This window comes from Dendropsophus ebraccatus, chromosome 4 (genome assembly GCF_027789765.1).
Source record: "Dendropsophus ebraccatus isolate aDenEbr1 chromosome 4, aDenEbr1.pat, whole genome shotgun sequence".
NCBI classification, from domain to species: domain Eukaryota; kingdom Metazoa; phylum Chordata; class Amphibia; order Anura; family Hylidae; genus Dendropsophus; species Dendropsophus ebraccatus.
The window spans coordinates 32,106,895-32,128,947 of record NC_091457.1 but is presented as its reverse complement, the minus strand read 5'-3'; the positions used below and the strand labels follow the sequence as shown (position 1 = coordinate 32,128,947).

The following is a 22,053-nucleotide window of genomic DNA, read 5'->3' as shown; positions in this document are numbered from 1 at the left end:
CATTTATTATTATTCTTATTATTAATACGTGTATTGCGGATTAGCTGCGGTTTTTTTATGCGAGACGCCCGTGTGAATTTACCCTAAAGGAGTTATCCAGCGCTACAGAAACATGGCCACTTTCTTCAAGAGACAGCCCTACTCTTGTCTCCAGCTTGGGCAGGGTTTTGCTGCTCAGTTCCATTGAAGTGAATGGAGCTTAATTGCAAACCGCACCTGAGCTGGAGACAAGAGTCATGTTGTCTCTGAAAGAAAGCACTGAATAACCCCTTTAACTGAATATGACTGACACAATCTAGTGGATGACTGGCGGATAACAGGTTATCAAAACAAAGCAAACACATAGGGGTGTCTACATCTCTCAAATGATACATTTTAAGCAATGCTTGTACATTGTAAATAGGTTTCTTTTAACATAATGCATTAGTACAGATGCTCTGAAGCTAGAGCGCGCAGGACCTGGGGAGACGCGGACCGCAGGAGCAGCCCAGGAGCGTGGATAGGTAACGTATATCGTCAGTTGCCGGCCGTGCACCGCTATTACATGTAGCGGTGCGCGGTTGGCGCCCGACAATTATAGGTTCTAACCTATATCAACGATCTATGGGGGAGATTTATCAAATATGGTGTAAAGTGAAACTGGCCCAGTTACCCCTAGCAACCAATCAGATTCTACCTAGATTAATTTTCTAAAAAGTCGGTGAGGAATGAAAGGAGGTATCTGATTGATTGCTAGGGGCAACTGAGCCAGTTTCACTTTACACCATGTTTGATAAATCTCCCCCTATATCTCTATCTTTATTACACGGCACGATTATCATTCCGTGTAATAGTACCCTAGGGCTGGGCGATTAATCGAATTAATTCGATTAATCGTCCAGAACGTTGAAATCGATTTGATTTTTTGTGAAAATCGTAAATTCGATTTTCACAAAAAATCATTTCGGGCTGCGGTGCCGGGGAGAAGCTGAGAGAAGGGGGGTTGCGGTGCGGGCCGGCGGGAGAGCTGTGGAGGGGCGGTGTGGGTGAGCGGGGAGAAGATGCTGGAGAGGGGCGGTGCAGTGCCGGCGGCCTCCAGCCACTGACAGCGCCGCCGCTTACCTGCCCCCGCCCCTTCCACTGAGCGTCCCGCTCCCCTCCCGGCCAGATATGGAGGTCCCGGGTCTGTGGAGGAGGAGGCCGCAGGGACTACAGTAGGTGGTGATCGCGGCGCTGCTCGTCCTGGAGCTATACAGCGGGAACGGGGGGCTCGGTGCAGACCCCCGTTCCCGCTGTATAGCTCCGTGACCCGCAGCTATGCGATCACCACCTACTGTAAGCCCTGCGGCCTCCTCCTCCACAGACCCGGGACCTCCATATCTGGCCGGGAGGGGAGCGTGTGTGTGATGGTGAGAGGAGGAGGAGATGTATGTGCCCTCCTGCTCCAATCACCTCCAGCTGCACCAGTCACCCCCCAGTCCCCTCAGTGTCCCCCCAATCCCCTCATTGTTCCCTCAGTGTCCCCCCCCAGTCCCCTTCAGTGTCCCCCCCCAGTCCCCTTCAGTGTCCCCCCAGTCCCCTTCAGTGTCCCCCCCGTCCCCTCATTGTTCCCTCACTGTCCCCCCCCCAGTCCCCTCAGTGTCCCCCCAATCCCCTCATTGTTCCCTCAGTGTCACCCCCAGTCCCCTTCAGTTTCCCCCCCCAGTCCCCTTCAGTGTCCCCCCCCAGTCCCCTTCAGTGTCCCCCCCCAGTCCCCTTCAGTGTCCCCCCATCCCCTCATTGTTCCCTCAGTGTCCCCCCCCGTCCCCTTCAGTGTGTCCCCCCCCTTCAGTGTCCCCCCCCCCCCGTCCCCTTCAGTGTGTCCCCCCCAGTCCCCTCATTGTTCCTTCAGTGTCCCCCCCAGTCCCCTCAGTGTCCCCCCAGTCCCCTTTAGTGTCCCCCATTGTCCCTCCAGTCCCCCAGTGTCACCCCAGTCCCCTTTAGTGTCACCCCAGGCCCCTTTAGTGTCACCCCAGGCCCCTTTAGTGTCACCCCAGTCCCCTTTAGTGTCCCCCATTGTCCCTCCAGTCCCCCAGTGTCACCCCAGTGCCCTTTAGTGTCACCCCAGTCCCCTTTAGTGTCACCCCAGTCCCCTCAGTGTCCCCCCCAGTCCCCTCAGTGTCCCCCCAGTCCCCTCAGTGTCCCCCCAGTCCCCTCAGTGTCCCCCAGTCCCCTTTAGTGTCCCTCCAGTCCCCCAGTGTCACCCCAGTCCCCTTTAGTGTCACCCCAGTCCCCTTTAGTGTCATCCCAGTCCCCTTTAGTGTCACCCCAGTCCCCTTTAGTGTCCCCCAGTGTCACCCCAGTCCCCTTTAGTGTCACCCCAGTCCCCTTCAGTTTTACCCCAGTCACCCCTCATCTATACCTGTACTACTACACCCCTTATCCACTATACCTCCACTCCTACACCCCCTATCCACTATACCTCCACTCCTACACCCCCTATCCACTATACCTCTACTCCTACACCCCCTATCCACTATACCTTCACTACTACACCCTACGTAGATGGAGGCACAAACATGATTTCCTATACTATATGGGGCCTCTGTTACACTGGAAATCAATACAGTTGTTGTCTAAAATATTAAAATAGTATCTGATGCTGCAGGGAGAAAATGTTCTGTTTATTTAGCAAAAAAGGAAAAAAATCGAGATTTAAATCGAGAATCGTCAAAAAATTTAAAAAAAATCGAGATTTTATTTTTTGCCCATATCGCCCAGCCCTATAGTACCCTAAAGCAACTTACACAGGGGGATGAAGAGGAGCATACACTTGCTTTTTCTCACTTCTCCCCGCTCGCTGCCAGCTCTTTTACATGCCAGTGGGCCAAATGATTGCTAGATCATCTGGGCAGACCATAAGAGATGGCAGCAGTCTGCTGCCGCCGCTCCTGTTCCATGGAGCGACGGCAGCAGATCGTTGCTATCTTAGGTCATTTGTCTTTCAACATGTTGAAAGACAACGGCAGACAACGATCAGCTGACATAGTTCATGTAGGCTGATCTTTGTCTTCTACACATTTACACAGAAATATTATCTTACAGATTATCTGCCAAAGATTTGAAGCCAAAGCCAGAAATGGATTTAAAAAGAGGAAAAATATCAGGCTTTCCTTTATGACCTGTTTATAGTCTGTTTCTGGCTTTGGCTTCAAATCTTTCTGTGTAAATGGACCCTTACACAAGACTATTATTGACCAATCGTTTCGTGTACTAGGGCCTTTAGTTTTCTTTGTGACACAGTCAAGTTTTTTAGTTCAAAAACGTTTTGACGCCTAATTAAAAATTATATTGAAAATATGGCAGTTTTATTATTTATGTACCTTCTAAAATTATAAACTTACTGAATTGAGGTACACATAATATGAGGGGTGGATAGCAGGCATGCACTGTGTCTGTCACAGTATCACTAACAACTTTTTAAAAATAGTGGCAAGACTACAGAATGTAAAAGTCTTCAGGAAATCGGGTAAAACTCAAGATCATTTTTCTACTTTTGTTCAAGCCCTGATGGTTATTAGTGTTAACAAGCTTCATGTCAACTCACTCACGGCTCTCTGGATGTTGCTCTCATCCTCAGCTTAATAACCCATGACCCAGCGCAAAATGGCCTAAATGAGTTTTTCATTTTTTCCTCCTCGCCTTTTAAGAGTTATAGCGCTCTTATTTCTCCATCTACAGGGCCATGGAAGGGCTTGTTTTTCCTGCATTATGTTTACATAATGCACTTTACAGTAAAGCTAACGTGATATCTTTATTCTATACGTAAATCTGAAAACGATAGCCATGTTTACATAGCTTTTCTAATGTTTTACTAAATTGCCCCATCGTGACTCTTTTACAATTTTATTTTTTCATCTAGGGGGCTGTAACAATGCTATTTCTTGTGCAATAATCTCTAGTTTTTATTAGTATCATATTTGTATAGATCAAATGTTTATCACTTATTTTATTTTATTTTTATAACAACTCTTAGATTACAGCATTCTCCATACAGGAATACTATTATATTTTAATAGATTAAACAATTACGCACGCTACGATATAAAACATGTTTATTTTTATATATTTTATTAGTGCAAATGGGAAAGGGGGCGATTTTAAGTTTTTATCGTGGGAAGGGCGTCAGTGTATTTTTAAAAACATTTTATTTTTAAGTCCCCCTGGGGGACTATTACCTGCAATGATTAGATTGCATATGGTGCAATGGTATAGCATATTGCATAGCACTGATCAGTATAATCTGCACTTGTCTAGTAAAGCCTGCCTGATGCAGGCTCTATGACAAGATCGCCGATCGGACTGCAGACTCCTCCGGAAGCAACCTGGACCCCCGCAATCCACCTGTGGCAGTTCTGATGAATAAAAGAAAGAAGCTGCTCCTGTCGCTTATTTAAACGCTGCAGCATTAAAGGGGTTAATGACAGGCTGCTGCCTGTCTTTAATGGTGGGGGCAAGGCTGCTAATCGCAGCCTCTCCTGAGGTTACTTCACAGCTCCATAGGAAATAATAGCATATGGATATGATATGGGTTGTCTGGTCACAGGGGTTAATTAGCATTCAGGTTCCATAGCCAAGTGGACATTGTACTTCTTGGTGTATGTGAAATCCACTCATGCCAAAATATGAAAATTTTGATAACCTTGATTCAAATGCTCTTGTGCATATTTTATTCCAATAATGATCAATCACAGACCATAACTCCAATGTTTCGGTAGTAAACCTTTTCCTAGGAGTCTTAATTAGTTCATCTACAGTATGTATGAGCAGCCTCTCCATCCACCCACCCAGTTCAGAGTACTGGCACTGAACTGAACACTGTGAATAACTGAAGAGTGGATGGGTCGGAGCAGCTGCTAATGAGCGAAAACCAATTAGTATACCGTCACCAGGGTATGACTTCCCCCTCAGTTAAAAGTTGTTGGGAGTCTGAAACAACCGTCAATTTTATAAGACTGGATAACCCTTAATGTAAAGTGATGCTCCTACTACGCAATGTGTAAAACCTGTAGCCTTTCAATAAGAAATTCAAGACATGAATTTATTTTGCTCCACTGAAATAAAACATAACAGGCAGAGGATAATGTACAGATAATTGGGGAACAGATTAAAGCGCAGAGGGAGGGGATAAGAGAATGTGAAATTTTATTGGGGTGGGGGAGGGGGTGCAGAAAAACACAGAGCAGGTCACTTATAGAGAATGTCGTAGTGTCCAGGTCGGTAGAGCAGGAACACCTGTGGATCTGAGCCCTCAGGAAACACGTGGGTGACTGTGCTGCCCCCCTCACCTCTGTCCATATATTCAACCTGAATAGAAACATTCAAGGCCTGGGATAGAGCAATGATGTGAATGTGGTCACTTTCCTTACACATGGGTTCAACCTCCTAAAAAAAAAAAAAAAGATGAAAACAAACAAACAGGCATTGAGATGATAGAATAAACAAGTTACATTAATACTGCATCGTGGTAGATGATGAAAAAGGGTGCAATGTACACTTATTTGCCTTCAAAGACAGAAACAAATGGAGCCTTATACAGTAGTATCTTTTCCGAATGCCTCTGTGTTCGAACAATTCAGTAATCAAACAACATTCTCTACTCAAAGTTTTGTTTGGTAACCAAACAAACCCGGGGGACATAACAGTCAGCTGAAATATTATTCAGCCGACATTTATCGAAGGTGTAGAGGCACCACTATTTACAGGGGAGGGGACTCCAAATCAAGAGCAGAAAGCAACTTTTGAGTGGGCCAGCGTCAGGTTAAGTGTTCATGTGTAAAAAATGTAGAACAAAATTCAGTTGCAAAGAATGCAGGTCACATTTATTATGCTTTGTGCAAAAATGGCAACAACCATGGAATATCTAAAGCTAGTGAAAAGATTGTGGGGAAATTCCAAACTCTAATTTCCTAACGCAACTTCAACATTAACCCCTTCTCTCCTAAGCCAATTTTTGCACGTTTTGTCCTTCTCATGTTTAAAAGGCTATAGCGCTTGATTTTTTTTCACCTATAGTACTATTCTTAGTGAACTTTGCAATTAATTTTTCCATAAAATATGCTGTAAAACAGGGAAAATAATTGCACAATAAAATCGAAATTAAAAAAACAAAAACAAAAAAAAAAACCCAGACACTAGACCACCACGTGAGGGATTCTCGGAGCATTTAAATGGTTAATTAGACTGTGTCTTCTTGTTCTTAGGTAAGGTCCCTCCTGAACCTTATTTAGTCCTTTAACATACTTAAAGGGTAAGGTCACCCCCTTCTCTTTCCACCCACCCAGGTAGGGTGGTCCTCCATTTTTTTTTTTTCTTCTATATTCACATATCTAGCACAGAAAGTATCAACAGCCACTGCTCGGATTATGCTATGATGCCACATCATTATGAACACAAGTGTGACTAAGTTGATAATGATACAACTGGCCTACACAAAAAGTAGTAGGAACTTAACTTGGCCAACGTGGACAAATTAGCTGGTCTTTTTAAAGCAGGCTACTGCTCACCCACAGCAAGGGTTACCCAGGAATGTCTTTTTGGCCTGCCTGGTCGCCAGATTTGGTAACCTCTCTTTGTGCAGGATCTGGCAACCTATGATCAGAAGGCAAACGTTCCACAGGATGCCATATGGAACTTTTATGTATACATAACTAGGGATGAGTGAGTTAACATAAGAACAAAGCTATTTGTTAGGATCGTCTTGTCAAGCTGCTGGTTTTGAAGTCTGTGCCGCTCCTCCCAGGGTAAAAGGAAAAGCTGTATCCAGTCCTAGGAAACTGGATCCAGCTTTTTCCAGCACCCGGGGAGGAGCCTCGCAGACTTTAAAACCAGCAGCCGGCCGATCCTAACAAATCGCTTCGTTCTTAGGCTGCATTCACACGTTCCGTGTTCCCTGTCGGATTAGCTCTTCTTTACGGAATGCATGTACTGGACTTCTCTCTCTATGAATACAGTTCCGCGGCTCCCAGCATCTTATCACAGATGCTGCCTGGGCGGGGGGGAAAAGTCTGGTACATGCATTCCACGTCCGTGTTCCGAACGTGTGAATGCAGCCTTACTGTAAATTTGCTCATCTCTATACATAACCTTATCTTACATTCAAGCTGGACATGTCCGAACAGAGCCCCAATTTAATTGTGTAGTTTTCCCTGTATGCTTTTGCTCTTATATCATTTACATATTTTACACATAATGTGTGAATGTTATTCCAACAATTGAATGGGTGGCATATATCCAAATTTAGGGTCCTATTAGACTAAGGGATTTTTAGTTTTCTTAATTTAACGATTGCAAACGAGGCCTTTTGGGAACAACCTGAAATTGTTCACTATAATACATGGAACGATAGTCGTTAGTTACGATCGCAATTACGATTGTTCGTACACTCTAGTATACTAATGATCGTAATGATGGGCAAACGAAACACATACAAGAAAGATGTGCGAACAATTAACTATGATTTTTCGCATGATAATCATTGTGTAATAGGGCTCTCCGCATCAGCTAAGTAAGCTTTAAGCTTTGATGAAGGCAGATTACCTGTTGGCAGAATTCCTTAACACTTCTTCCACCTTCTATGAAGTGCTGGTAGAAGACACTCTCCCTCTGCAAGTGTCCAGAGGTCAGAAGACGCAGGTAGACAACCACATAGTCTGAAACAGTCTGCTCATTAAATGCAGCCAGTAGCTCTGACACCGCAGGACGTTTCTCCACAAGAGCAATTAGATCCATGAACTGTGAATGTAAGAATACAAAAAAAAAAAAAACATGTAGACTGAGCGTCACCACAAAGACATAAATGAGCAATTTCCTAAAGATGGAAAGAACACAAAGCTACCCATAAAGGTCATACTATGGACACAAAGGAACAGTGCTTACTGTGTTATGGAAATCTTCTATAGTAAATTCTGTAAAGCCCTGTCTGATTAGCTCTTCTTTACTGCGCATTGCCACCTCTTTAAACCTAGAAGAGAAAAAAAAAGACAGAATTCATTTCTCATTTTTAGTTGTCCCTGAGCTAGTGGGTGGAGCCCAGCCTCTATGATGGCTCCCTGCACACACACAGAAACGGGATCCTGCTCTTCTATCACTTTATTGTACACCATAAGCAGCAGCATGGAGGACATTTGTCAATCCTATGCTGTATTTCTTTTTTTTTGACCAGGTCCCAAGACTGCAGCATAACCCGTAACCCTTTAACGGCATGAGAGGTGTGCCATAGCAATTTAACATAGCCGTTCCATAGCTGCGAGTCCTAATACTCAATATAAACTCCTGTAGTCTTTGTTTGCTTCAGTCTCCCTCCAGCCCCTTTTCACCATAGATTTTAAGGGATGACATCAGCTGTTTGTCAGTTTTGCCAATTCTGGAACAACTTGAGTGCACCATGAGGTAGGATCTCAAGTTAGTTCCAGAGTTTTCTCAGTTTGTATTGCTGTATCCACTGATGTGAATGGAGCACAACCTGGGGACAGGGGTGCTGCTGAGTTTTTTTTCTAATCCTGGATAACCTCTTTAATGAAAAGAATCAATGTCAGGGATGTCAACAAACTGATGAATTTTGAAGTGGTAGAATCTGTCAGCACTTGGACCTGAGCCGAGTTGCTGACAGTGGTATATAGGTCACAGCACCCTATTCAACATGGTACCTGCTGTAGATTATCAGTCCATGTAGCAGAAAATGTGCAATCTTAGTGTGACCAAATGTGAAAGAGGGGCTCTCCGGCCGTGCCGGGCTCTGTCACGCCTCCTCCTTGGTTCCTTCTCCCTTTGCCTTTTTTATAATAATTTCATATCGGCCTCAAGTTCCTCCTGCATCCTAAACGCATTTAGGCGCCATAGCCAGGAACAGCGGCGCATGCATTGAGAAAGCTCTGGGAAGTGTGAAATGGCCGTTGGCTGAGGCTGTGAGGAGAGGTGTCTCCATGTTCTTATTTGTATGTCTTTTGGATATTGAATAAAGATCAAGTTTTATGACTGCTGCACATTATCTTTCTTTACATATTTACAGATGGACTGTCCTATGACCAAGCTGAGCACTACTGAATTGATGATATGTGGACCTGATATCTAGGTCTGCTGGGAGTTGTAGTGCTGTAGTTGTAGCAGTAGCAGTTTTACCTTTTATAATGTATTTAGAAATTTTCAAAGGCGACAAGATACAAACATAAAAAAAATATCAGTAATGCAAACAAAACATGCAATAGAAAACAACAAAAGGTGCTGCAGACATGCACCAAAATTACTACTAAAGAGTGTCCAACAAAAAAGAGCTTATGAATCAGCCTGTCCCATATAATACTGCATCCACTGCACACACAGGAGAATCTGCTTTATATACAGTATTCCTTTATTCACTCAGAAGTCGCCCCAGGATCATGTAGGACATTAGGAAGAAGCTGCTGAGCCAGTGTGATAAATAACTCCCCTGGCCATTAATGAAGAAGCAGGTGTCGGAGTCGGTCCTGATAAAATTCAGGAGTCAGAGTTGGAGTCGGAGCTGCGGCTTACCGACTCCACAGCCCCGATTGTCAGTGACTATACTGTGCCTTACCTTTCAAGTTCACTTCCTCCATCCAACAGAGCTTCTAAATAGGAATAGCCAAAGGCTCTATAGAAACAGTTGCCATCTGGTCTTGTTCGACGTATGTAAGTGTATCTTCTGTGCAAGTCCTGGCAAAATAAACCAAATGTAAATGTTCCAGCTAAGGTCAAGCAGCACGCTACACCTGTCAATTGTCACAATAACTAAGGGTTATATTACAAAGCACAATTCCTTAAAGGGCTAAAAAATAAACCTAGCCGATCTTACACACAAAGTCCCCACAAAGTATTTAGAGCCTTATCCTGTCTTTCTAGCTGCTGCCATTCCTGAATTACAAGTTCTTCTAAGCGCCAACTGAGAAACTACATTTCCCATCATGCACTGCTCCTCCCTGATTGGACCATTTGGGTACCCACCCCGTAGCCTTCTTTCCTCCCCACTGCTGTCAAAGTACACACAGGACTACAGATGCAGACTGGAGCTGTCATCTGGGAGGGCTCCCACTGGTCACAGACGACGCCCCCCTCCTGCTGCAGCTGCACAGCCTCCCCACCTCCTATGTATAGATGACAGCTTCAGGCTCCCTCCAGGCTCCCCCTGCTCTCAGATTACAGCTTCAGACTCAGACACCTGTGCGGCCGCAGGGGGGAGGCGGAGGGCTTTGCAGGCGCAGCAGGAAGCAGCCCGGAGCTGGCATCTGTGACCAGAGGGAGGCAGAGGTGGAAGGGTAGAGGGAGATAAGAGTGCTACACAGTAAACAGCGGCAGTCAGGTGTCCTCCCTCTCTTCAGTCACTAACCAAGTCCATTGAAGAAAGGAAGCCAGGAGGAGTGTGTCAGAGTGGACTTTGTTTAGCTGCTTTTTGAGGGTGAGTCTGCAGAAAAAGCACTAAAACCGCTCAACACAAATAATAACTATGACCAATATGTAAAGCAATGAGTGGGCATTAAATGGTGTAAAAAAGATTTTGTTATGTTTTGTAATGTCATGGTGTGTTTACACAGATATTTATCTGACAAATTCTTGAAGCCAAAGCCAGGAATGATTTTGAAATCTCAGTCTTTCTTACCTGTTCTCTGTTTAAAGTCTGTTTCTGGCTTTATAAATCTAGTCAGATAAATCGCTCAGTGTAAACCCACCCTAAGTATACATGCACACTACGGAATCGGGGTGGAAAATCCACAGCTCGCGGTCGCGTGCGTCTCGGCCCATGCCATGCCATTCTATGCAAGGGGGTATTCTGCCGTCCACCCAAACAATGAACAGGTTTTTCCCTAGCCATTCCGTAGTGTGCACATACCCTTAGAGAGCATCTATCTGCTTGATCGGCTCTCGCTTACAGCACGCTAATCGTGCAGCCCAATAAGGGTAAACTACTCCATAACTCTCGGTGCACCCTGGTAGCTTTGGCCCGCACAGGGAGCACAGAGAGATATGGAGTAGTTTATTTTTTTAAACAGTCATCTGCTGTCTGCTGTGCATCGCTATTACATGCATACAATCAGCTGATGATTTTATCGGCTGATCTTTATTTATTACACGGAGCAAAGATCTGCCAAATTGACCTGATTATGCTCTGTGTAATAGGGTCAGGATGCTGGATCACAGCAAGCACTGGTCACAAACAAGCACTGGTCAGCACCCGTTTTCAGTGCCTTTACAAATCAACGATCCGGGCTGCATGAACAATCCATGTATCCGTGCTGTCAGTCATCAGATCACACAGCAGTGCAGATGCATGAAATCTCTAATTTATTGTACCAAAAAAAAAAAATACCTTGATCTTGTCTTGGTAAACTTGGTCATCAGGAGCATATTCCTGGTAGAGTACAGAGAGGTCCAACCGGTCAGATAGCAATGGAGTGTGTCCAGCAATCTAACATGAGAAAGGAGAATTACTGTCCAGTGAACATGAATAGCCATTGTTCCTAAACAACCCACAGGGGATCCCGACACTCGAGATTAGCACCGGTTATTCACGTTAGGCTTCTATCAAAATAGTGTAAAAGCTTTTGACTGAAGTAGTCAGACCTCTCAGCATGCATGTATTGTGAGTCCCTCAGGCTATCAGCAAATCCAGGGGATACCAACCTCTTGCTGTATGCGGTCCTGCTGGGCAATGATCGCTTCATCGTATGTAAGGCAATTTACACCTAAAAAATAGAAGAAGAAATAACTACATAAATACAATGTGGGAGATTTATCAAACTGGTGTAAAGTAGAATTGTCTTAGTTGCCCGTAGCAACCAATCAGATTTCACCTTTCATTCCTCAGAGACTCTTTGGAAAATGAAAGGTGGAATCTGACTGGTTGCTAGGGGCAACTAAGACAATTCTACTTTACACCAGTTTGATAAATCTCCCCCATTGTTTCTATTCCCACAGAGACTTTTCTACAACAGATAACAACATGGCCACTGAGGTCCTTGTACATGTGACAATGTGTCAGCCGCGGGCGGCCACAAACAAGCACTGGTCAGCACCAGTTTTCAGTGCCTTTACAAATCAATGGTCCGGGCTGCATCAACAATCCATGTATCCGTGCTGTCACACAGCAGTGCTGATGCTGTGATCCAGCATCCTGTCCAGCTGCACATCCGTGCTGTCACTTTTCCTTCGTCATCGGCCTCACATTGCATTTACACAGAAAGATGTGCGGCCGATAACAATAAATTTAAAGCATGTTCTAAAGACACGATCAGCCGAAGATCAGACATTTTCCAGGCCCTCAGCTAATCGCTGTCACTTTTACACAGCCCGATTATCGGCCCCAGAAGTGTTTCTTATTAATAAAAGTCCTGTAAAAAAAATATAAGCTTTCACAGTCCTGCAAGATTTTTGGCTTTCCTTGCATCACACTGATACATGATGCCCGGAGGGATGCAAGTCCACCGCACAGCTTCATGCTATGTAGGGTTAGTGGTCGCCTAAGACCATTCCAACATGGCAACTAAACGATGCCCCCCACACAGTCATCAATGGCGTTGCCTGTAATCCCAGCAATCTTGCACAGCCATTGGTGAACACATACGTTCATGGGCACGGCCTCAAGAGAGGAAATAATATGACCTGTACTCTCCTGCTGCATCCTCCTCCTGCCAGCGCATTGTCCACCATGCTGCAGTGATGACATGGCTTTATAGTCACATGACCAATGAGGTACGGCACACATAAATATCAAAAATGTTAGCTGGAAAGTCAGTAAAGAAGTAAAACCCTGGACCTACATTTTTTTTCTGGCATTTATCTCACATGGGTGGGGTTTTTGGGTCAATGGGTGCGGCATTGTCCTCCTATGGGTTCTTTCCGATACACTTTGATCAGCCAAAGGCCTTGATGGAAAATTACGGCCGACCCCTTTGCTCAGGCAGAAATAAGCCGCATTGAGAGAGCTCTTAAAGTGACTGTACCATCAGGCCCAGGCTGAAGCACTGGAGGCGGGCCGACCCACCCTTAGTGGGAAGAAACCCCAGCCCCTCCATGACGTGACTCCATTAGAATCAATGGAACCCTATCATAGAGGGGCTAGGGTTTCCTCCCACTAAGGGTGCGTCGGCCTGCCTCCAGTGCTTCAGCCTGGGCCTGGTGGTACAGTCACTTTAATACAGCTTACACCCCTCCCGATAGAGAACACAGGAGCGTTCCACAGGCAGGTGACAGAGGGACGATTGTTCAGCTGTCAGTTACTGAAGGCGTTTGGGGGTCTATAACCTCATCCTATGAATCCTCTGATCCCTGCAGATCTTCAGCATGAGATGTGTGCAGGAAAGTGCTGGTCCCAGAGCATGCCCACACAACTATCTGTATTGCTGTATGGTTCCATTGCCAATAACAATGATTTTTACAGCCGCATAAATAATCAAGTCTGAAGACCTGGTGTTTGGCCAATTATCGTGTTCCTGGGTACACTCATTAGGGATAATTGGTCCAGGGAAAGGGGCCTTAAAAACCCAGTACTAGTAATGGACACCAAAATATGCCGCAGCCTTCCTACAATAGTATATGTGACTATCCTGCACTAAATATTTCATTACACTAGAAAAACTCCCCTATTTTTGCTGACAGACCCCCTGGTCCTGTACCATGTGCAGAGACCGCTGAGGCTGTAGGGTGGGAGGTACAAGTATTGAACACCCTGGCAGGGCCTGGTGAGTGTGAGGGAGGGGGGACATATCTCTACTCAAGCCTATAGTGATGTCGGGGCTCCTGTATATACATTTGTGGCACTAGACCAGGGATGGGGAACCTTCAGCTGCTGCAAAACTACAGTTCCCATGATGCAAAGCTTTTTCCCAGGCATGATGAGAATTGTAGTTTTGCAGCAGCTGTGGATCCAAAGGTTCCCCATCCCTGCACTATACACCAACAGGGTCCCATACTGGGGGATGGAGTGTCACTGATCTGAGGACATAAGAGGGTTACTAGATTCCCAGTGAATTGGTCACCACATCCTGCCCAATTCCCAGAACACCTACAGTCTGGAGATCAGTGGGGCCGATCAGTGACACCCCCACATATCACAGCGCCACCCTGCGGTTACAGGACAATGCAGAGCCTACAGCGGATGCCGCAACCTCCAGACTCCGCAGCTGCTGTGCGGATAACCACCTCACGGCTGCCGCCCGCACACCGCACACCGCCCCCTGACGCTGCGGTTATACGTCCTAATGTGCACCGTTCACGACCAAGCATCTGGCGCCTCGTCACATCTCACCATCACAGTCGCTCTGGAGACGATCAGATTCTTCAGCCGCCATCTTTGCTCCGGTCCCCGCTTGCTATCACTTCCGGGAGACCCCAGAACGGAAGTCAGGCCTTCATTTTACCGGGTCCGCCGGATGTGGCGGCCGTGGTGGGAAATATAAACTGTTCCGTGTGCCGGGTGTACAGATGTGCCCGGCTGTACAGATGTGCCCGGCGGAGGCGGCCGGGTGGCCGGGTGTACAGATGTGTCCGGGGGAGGGGAGCGGCAGGGTGTACAAATGTGCCCGCGGAGGGGATGGCCAGGTGTACAGATGTGTCCGGGGGAGGGGAGGGGAGCGGCAGGGTGTACAAATGTGCCCGCGGAGGGGATGGCCAGGTGTACAGATGTGTCTGGGGGAGGGGATGGCCGGGTGTACATGTGTTTCCGGGGAGGGGATGGCCGGGTGTACAGATGTGCCCTGGGGGAGGGGGCGGCCCGGTTTACAGATGTACCCGGCGGGGCGGCTGGGTGTACAATTGTGCCTGGGGGGAGGGGGCAGGCGGGTGTACAGATGTGTCCGGGGGAGGGGAGGGGGGCGGCAGGGTGTACAGATGTGTCCGGGGAGGGGAGGGGGGCGGCAGGGTGTACAAATGTGCCCGGGGGAGGGGGCGGCCGGTTGTACAGATGTGTCCGGGGGAGGGGGCGGCCGGGTGTACAGATGTGCCCGGGGGAGGGGGCGGCCGGGTGTACAGATGTGCCCGGGGGAGGGGGCGGCCGGGTGTACAGATGTGCCCGGGGGAGGGGGCGGCCGGTTGTACAGATGTGTCCGGGGGAGGGGGCGGCCGGGTGCACAGATGTGCCCGAGGGGAGGGGACGGCCGGGTGTACAAATGTGCCCGCGGAGGGGATGGCCAGGTGTACAGATGTGTCTGGGGGAGGGGATGGCCGGGTGTACAGATGTGCCAGAGGGGATGGCCGGGTGTACATGTGTTTCCGGGGAGGGGATGGCCGGGTGTACAGATGTGCCCTGGGGGAGGGGGCGGCCCGGTTTACAGATGTACCCGGCGGGGCGGCTGGGTGTACAATTGTGCCTGGGGGGAGGGGCAGGCGGGTGTACAGATGTGTCCGGGGAGGGGGGGGCGGCCGGGTGTACAGATGTGTCCGGGGAGGGGGGGGGGCGGCCGGGTGTACAGATGTGTCCGGGGGGGGGGGCGGCCGGGTGTACAGATGTGTCCGGGGGAGGGGGCGGCCGGGTGTACAGATGTGTCCGGGGGAGGGGAGGGGAGCGGCAGGGTGTACAAATGTGCCCGCGGAGGGGATGGCCAGGTGTACAGATGTGTCTGGGGGAGGGGATGGCCGGGTGTACATGTGTTTCCGGGGAGGGGATGGCCGGGTGTACAGATGTGCCCTGGGGGAGGGGGCGGCCCGGTTTACAGATGTACCCGGCGGGGCGGCTGGGTGTACAATTGTGCCTGGGGGGAGGGGGCAGGCGGGTGTACAGATGTGTCCGGGGAGGGGAGGGGGGCGGCAGGGTGTACAGATGTGTCCGGGGAGGGGAGGGGGGCGGCAGGGTGTACAAATGTGCCCGGGGGAGGGGGCGGCCGGTTGTACAGATGTGTCCGGGGGAGGGGGCGGCCGGGTGTACAGATGTGCCCGGGGGAGGGGGCGGCCGGGTGTACAGATGTGCCCGGGGGGAGGGGGCGGCCGGGTGTACAGATGTGCCCGGGGGAGGGGGCGGCCGGTTGTACAGATGTGTCCGGGGGAGGGGGCGGCCGGGTGCACAGATGTGCCCGAGGGGAGGGGACGGCCGGGTGTACAAATGTGCCCGCGGAGGGGATGGCCAGGTGTACAGATGTGTCTGGGGGAGGGGATGGCCGGGTGTACAGATGTGCCAGAGGGGATGGCCGGGTGTACATGTGTTTCCGGGGAGGGGATGGCCGGGTGTACAGATGTGCCCTGGGGGAGGGGGCGGCCCGGTTTACAGATGTACCCGGCGGGGCGGCTGGGTGTACAATTGTGCCTGGGGGGAGGGGCAGGCGGGTGTACAGATGTGCCCGGCGGAGGGGGAGGCGGCCGGGTTTACAGACTTGCCCTGGGGGAGGGGGCTGCTGGGTGTACAGATGTGCCCGGGGGGAAGGAGGCGGCCGGGTGTACAGATGTGCCCGGCGGAGGGGGAGGCGGCCGGGTGTACAGATGTGCCCGGCGGAGGGGGAGACGGCCGGGTGTACAGATGTGTCCGGGGGAGGCGGAGGGGGCGGCCGGGTTTACAGACTTGCCCTGGGGGAGGGGGCGGCTGGGTGTACAGATGTGCCCGGGGGGAAGGAGGCGGCCGGGTGTACAGATGTGCCCGGCGGAGGGGGAGGCGGCCGGGTGTACAGATGTGCCCGGCGGAGGGGGAGACGGCCGGGTGTACAGATGTGTCCGGGGGAGGCGGAGGGGGCGGCCGGGTTTACAGACGTGCCACGGGGGAGGGGCGGCCTGGTGTACAGATGTGCCCAGGGGAGGGGGCGGCCGGGTGTACAGATGTGTCCGGCGGAGCGGGACGGCTGGGCATACAGATGTGCCCTGGGGGAGGGGATGGCCGGGTGTACAGATGTGCCCTGGGGGAGGGGATGGCCGGGTGTACAGACGAGCCCTGGGGGAGGGGGCGGCCGGGTGTACAGATGTGTCCGGGGGAGGTGGCAGCCGGGTGTACAGATGTGTCCAGGGGAGGGGGAGGCCGGGTGTACAGATGTGCCCTGGGGGAGGGGATGGCCGGGTGTACAGACGAGCCCTGGGGGAGGGGGCGGCCGGGTGTACAGATGTGTCCGGGGGAGGGGGCAGCCGGGTGTACAGACGTGCCCGGGGGAGGGAGCGGCCGGGTGTACAGATGTGCCCGGCGGAGGGGGAGGCGGCCGGGTGTACAGATGTGTCCGGGGGAGGCGGAGGGGGCGGCCGGGTTTACAGACGTGCCACGGGGGAGGGGGCGGCCGGGTGTACAGATGTGCCCAGGGGAGAGGGCGGCCGGGTGTACAGATGTGCCCGGGGGAGGGGGCGGCCGGGTGTACAGATGTGTCCGGCGGAGCGGGACGGCTGGGTGTACAGATGTGCCCTGGGGGAGGGGATGGCCGGGTGTACAGATGTGCCCTGGGGGAGGGGATGGCCGGGTGTACAGACGAGCCCTGGGGGAGGGGGCGGCCGGGTGTACAGATGTGTCCGGGGGAGAGGGCAGTCGGGTGTACAGATGTGTCCAGGGGAGGGGGCGGCCGGGTGTACAGATGTGTCCGGGGGAGGGGGCGGTTAGGTGTACAGATGTGTCCGGCGGAGCGGGACGGCTGGGTGTACTGATATGCCCTGGGGGAGGGGATGGCCGGGTGTACAGATGTGCCCTGGGGGAGGGGGCGGCCGGGTGTACAGATGTGTCCGGGGGAGGGGGCGGCCGGGTGTATTGATGTGTCGGGGAGGGGGCGGCCGGGTGTACAGATGTGCCCGGGGGAGGGGATGGCCGGGTGTACAGATGTGCCCTGGGGGAGGGGATGGCCGGGTGTACAGATGTGCCCTGGGGGAGGGGGCGGCCGGGTGTACAGATGTGTCCGGGGGAGGGGGCGGCCGGGTGTATTGATGTGTCGGGGAGGGGGCGGCCGGGTGTACAGATGTGCCCGGGGGAGGGGGCGGCCGGGTGTACAGATGTGTCCGGGGAGGGGGCGGCTGGGTGTACAGATGTGCCCGGGGGGAGGGGGCAGCCGGGTGTACAGATGTGTCCGGGGGAGGGGGCCGGCCGGGTGTACAGATGTGTCCGGGGGAGGGGGCGGCCGGGTGTACAGATGTGTCCGGGGGAGGGGGCCGGCTGGGTGTACAGATGTGTCCGGGGGAGGGGGCGGCCCGGTTTACAGATGTGCCCGGCAGAGCGGGACGGCTGGGTGTAAAGATGTGCCCGAGGGGAGGGGATGGCCGGGTGTACAGATGTGTCCGGGGGAGGGGGATGGCCGGTTGTACAGATGTGCCAGAGGGGATGGCCGGGTGTACAGATGTGTCCGGGGGAGGGGGATGGCCAGGTGTACAGATGTGCCCGGGGGGAGGGGGCGGCCGGGTGTACAGATGTGCCCAGCGGAGGGGGAGGTGGCCGGGTGTACGGATGTGTCCGGGGGAGGGGGCGGCCGGGTGTACAGATGTGCCCGGGGGGAGGGGGCAGCCGGGTGTACAGATGTTATTATATGATATTATAACACATATGAATTTTATGGTTAAAAATATGACATAGTAATAGTTCATGATAATTGAAACAATAAGCAATGAACAAGGACTGACTAGAATATTAAAAACGGCGAACATACACGAGGGGGCTGCTGCGCGCAGACACAATAAGTAAATAAATAAATTAATAGTGTAATAAATTACATAGGTAAAGACACAGTGGAAGTAAAAAATTAATCATGTATCATACAGGACTCAAAGTGCTATAAGTGCTAAAAGGGTCATAGTATTACAAAAATCAAGTCCATAATATGCAAACATCAAAGTGTGCAATAGTGCTAAATAGGTATAATACCAACAGTGATATGGAGTCCAAGCATCCACCGGCTGCCCCCACCCCGACGCACGTTTCGGCATAGCCTTGAAAAAGGCTACGCCGTAACGTGCTTCGGGGTGGGGGCAGCCGGTGGATGCTTGGACTCCATATCACTTTCTCATTGAGATCGATGAGATTGGCACTCGATTGCTTTCGGCTGCTTCCACCGAAAACAACCGAGTGCTGAGCCAGGATCTGCGGCATTATGGCGCAGACCCCGGCCGGGTAAGAACACGGGGGTTGCCCGGGATGTGGTAATCTCCCCTCTAGACACCAGGGATGAGGCTGCAGTATGTCAACTTTGACAGCTGCATCTGAATATTCAATTAGTGGGCACGGCGATCGGACCGTGCCCGCTAATAACCGTGGTCCCAGGCTACATGCGGCACCCAGGACCGCAGCGGTTCAGAGCATGCGGCTGCACGGCTTGTAGAAAGCTCCTATTCTCTGCTGCTAGCGAGATGGGGCTCCGGTAACAACGTACCCCACCCTCCCAGCCCTCTGAGATGAGGAGCAGCCTCCACCAGAAATTGAAAAGATATTTTTTTTTATTTGGGGGAGTTTTGTGTTAACACCATTGGCCCTATGGTAGAAATGACATGTTGCATATGTTCTCAAGTCGGTACGATTACATGATATGCAACTTGTATACCTTTAATTTTATTTGATGGCTTTAAATATTTTTAAGAAACAAAATGCTCCTCAAAATTGCTCCGTTACCCTCTATATCACTATGGCTGACCCCTCTCTATCACTATGGCTGAGCCCTCTATATCACTATGGCTGACCCCTCTCTATCACTATGGCTGAGCCCTCTATATCACTATGTGTGACCCCTCTATATCACTATGGCTGACCCCTCTACATCTCTATGTGTGACCCCTCTATATCACCATGGCTGACCTCTCTATCACTATGGCTGACCCCTCTAAATCTCTATGACTGGCCTCTATATCACTATGTCTGAACCCTCTATATCACTATGACTGACCCCTCTATAGCAATATATGTGACCCCTCTATATCACTATATCATCTCTATGGCTGACCCCTCTATATCACTATGGCTGGCCTCTATATTACTATGGCTGACCCCTCTAAATCTCTATGACTGACCTATATCTCTATGACTGACTCTATATCCCTGTCTGACCCCTCTATATCACTATGTCTGACCCCTCTACATCTCTATGGCTGACCCCTCTATATCACTATGGCTGACCCTATCTGGCATTGTAGCAGTTTTTCTCTGTGTAGTGTGAATAGTTAGAAAAGACCACCTGGTCCATCTAGTCTAGTTTTGAGTTGTTCAGGACCTGGTGGCTGCACACACACACGCGCGTGCAATGTGATTGTGCAACCTGTCAAACTTGCTGGGCCTGGGTCTCGGCACTTGATCGGCTGCCCGTAGTAATCCAGCACTGATTGCAGAGATCAATGCAGTATGTAAGCCGAAGCGCAAAAACAGGCCAAAGTGCAAAATTGCTGATTTTTTTTTATTACATCACATCCAGAAAAGAAAAACAAAAAGTTGTGTATTCGCCAGCAAAAGATAGAAAGATTGTATGAAAAAAATTAAGTCTGTCATTGTATCGTACAATTCGGGTTGCAAAAAATAAGGGCTCATGTAACTCTGTAGGTGAAAAAATGCAAGCGCGGGGACCCTTTAAACAAAAGGAGCCAAAAACTAAAGTGCAAACATTAACATTGGTGTTGTCCTTAAAGGGGTTATCCAGCGCTACAAAAACATGGCCACTTTCCCCCTACTGTTGTCTCCAGTTTGGGTGGGGTTTTGAAACTCCGTTCCATTGAAGTAAATGGAGCTTAACTGCAAAACGCACCTGAACTGGAGACAACAGTAGGGGGAAAAGTGGCCATGTTTTTGTAGCGCTGGATAACCCCTTTAAGAGGTTAATTTTAAAATTTTGACTTTTTGTATGTGAATTATGTAAATAAAAGAAACTACAACCAATACGGTAATGGATCTTTACTGCAAATTGTCCTTATTGTTGTTTTGATTTCCCTTACAGATCATTTCCTCTGCCACACTTGGCATGACTGTGGCCGTTCTGTGACACAGCTGTGTCACAGAATGGCCGCTGCCGTGTGAACATCACTTTATTTGAATTGGAATGCGGGCACATTCGGGTGTGCCCGTACTCCAAAGCCATAGCACACAATTTAAAGTAGGGCCGAAAGATGTACTTTACATTGTGTGCACAGTCTATTTTGTGCAGGCGCTGTTGACTGAATAGCACCCGCACAAAGTAGACGTGACAGTCTTCTGTGTGGCCGCATGGAATCCCGGCCGCAGTGTATACAGTGTGTATACACTGCAGCAGGGATTTCATAGGGGGTTAATGTGAACGGCCGCTGTGATTAAACCGTTGTTTAATCAAAAAGTACATTGTGTTAACCAGGCCTGAAAATTTATTAAAATTAGGTTTCTAAAAGGAACAATAATACAGTGGTGCCTTGGATTACGAGCATAATTCGTTCCAGGACCGTGCTTTTAATCCAAATCCACTCTTAAACCAAAGCAAATTTTCCCAAAAGAAATCATTCAAATGCAAACAATTGGTTCCACACCCCAAAAATAATGATTTATTGTTCTGAATAACATGTAAAACAAATGAAACAAACATTCAGAAACAGCAGAATATGTGATATTATAAGTTACTGTACAGTAATGGAAAGGATGGGGCACACAAGGACTGACAGAGACTGCAGGGAGCATGACGGAATAAGCAGGGCAGATGTGGGCACAGTATAGCAGCACTCACTGTCCGGGGAGAGAGGGGTTACAGCTATGAAGAGATTACCTCCACAGTCCTGTCCCCTGATGCAAGCCCCAGCCTGAAGTTGATCTGCTATGATTTGGAAGGTGAGGGAGACTTCCTGGGTCAGAGTACAGGGCTGTAGACCCTGCTATGCAGACCATGTCCCTCCCCCACTTGCGCTCCCACCCAGTACAGGGAGCTCTTAAACCAAAGCAATGATCTTAAACCAAGTCACAATTTGAAAAACTGTGAGCTCTTAAACCAAAACACTCCTAAACCAAGTTACTCTTAAACCAAGGTACCACTGTATTAAAAAAAAGGTCTCCTTCAGGAATTGAACTCATAACCATCTGCACCGAATACCTTATGCTGCACAATATACACTGCTCAAAAAAAATAAAGGGAACATTCAAATAACACATCCTAAATCTGAATGAATAAGGGTCCATTTACAGAGAAAGATTATCTGACAGATTATCTG

General features: G+C 49.8%; 1 protein-coding gene across 1 annotated transcript; it reads right to left on the bottom strand.

Moving 5' to 3' along the window:
- Positions 1–5,045: 5,045 nt before the first annotated feature.
- On the bottom strand, positions 5,046–14,459 carry OTUB1 (OTU deubiquitinase, ubiquitin aldehyde binding 1). The gene is made up of 7 exons (XM_069968250.1): positions 14,276–14,459; positions 11,653–11,714; positions 11,339–11,437; positions 9,572–9,690; positions 7,897–7,981; positions 7,558–7,752; positions 5,046–5,403 (listed from the first exon to the last, which is right to left on the bottom strand). Exons 1-7 carry the CDS (start codon positions 14,316–14,318, stop codon positions 5,206–5,208), a joined length of 801 nt encoding a protein of 266 aa, XP_069824351.1. The 5' UTR covers positions 14,319–14,459; the 3' UTR covers positions 5,046–5,205.
- Positions 14,460–22,053: the final 7,594 nt, after the last annotated feature.

Bases quoted from the DNA above. Each gene is read 5' to 3' on its own strand.
- OTUB1 (XM_069968250.1), bottom strand. From the start codon at position 14,318: ATGGCGGCTGAAGAATCTGATCGTCTCCAGAGCGACTGTGATG. The intron at 9,691-11,338 runs GTATTTTTTTTT...TTATTTTGCCAG, and splicing joins TTTACCAAGACAAGATCAAG to GACTTGCACAGAAGATACAC. The intron at 5,404-7,557 runs GTAATCTGCCTT...TTTTTTTTTTAG, and splicing joins TTAAGGAATTCTGCCAACAG to GAGGTTGAACCCATGTGTAA.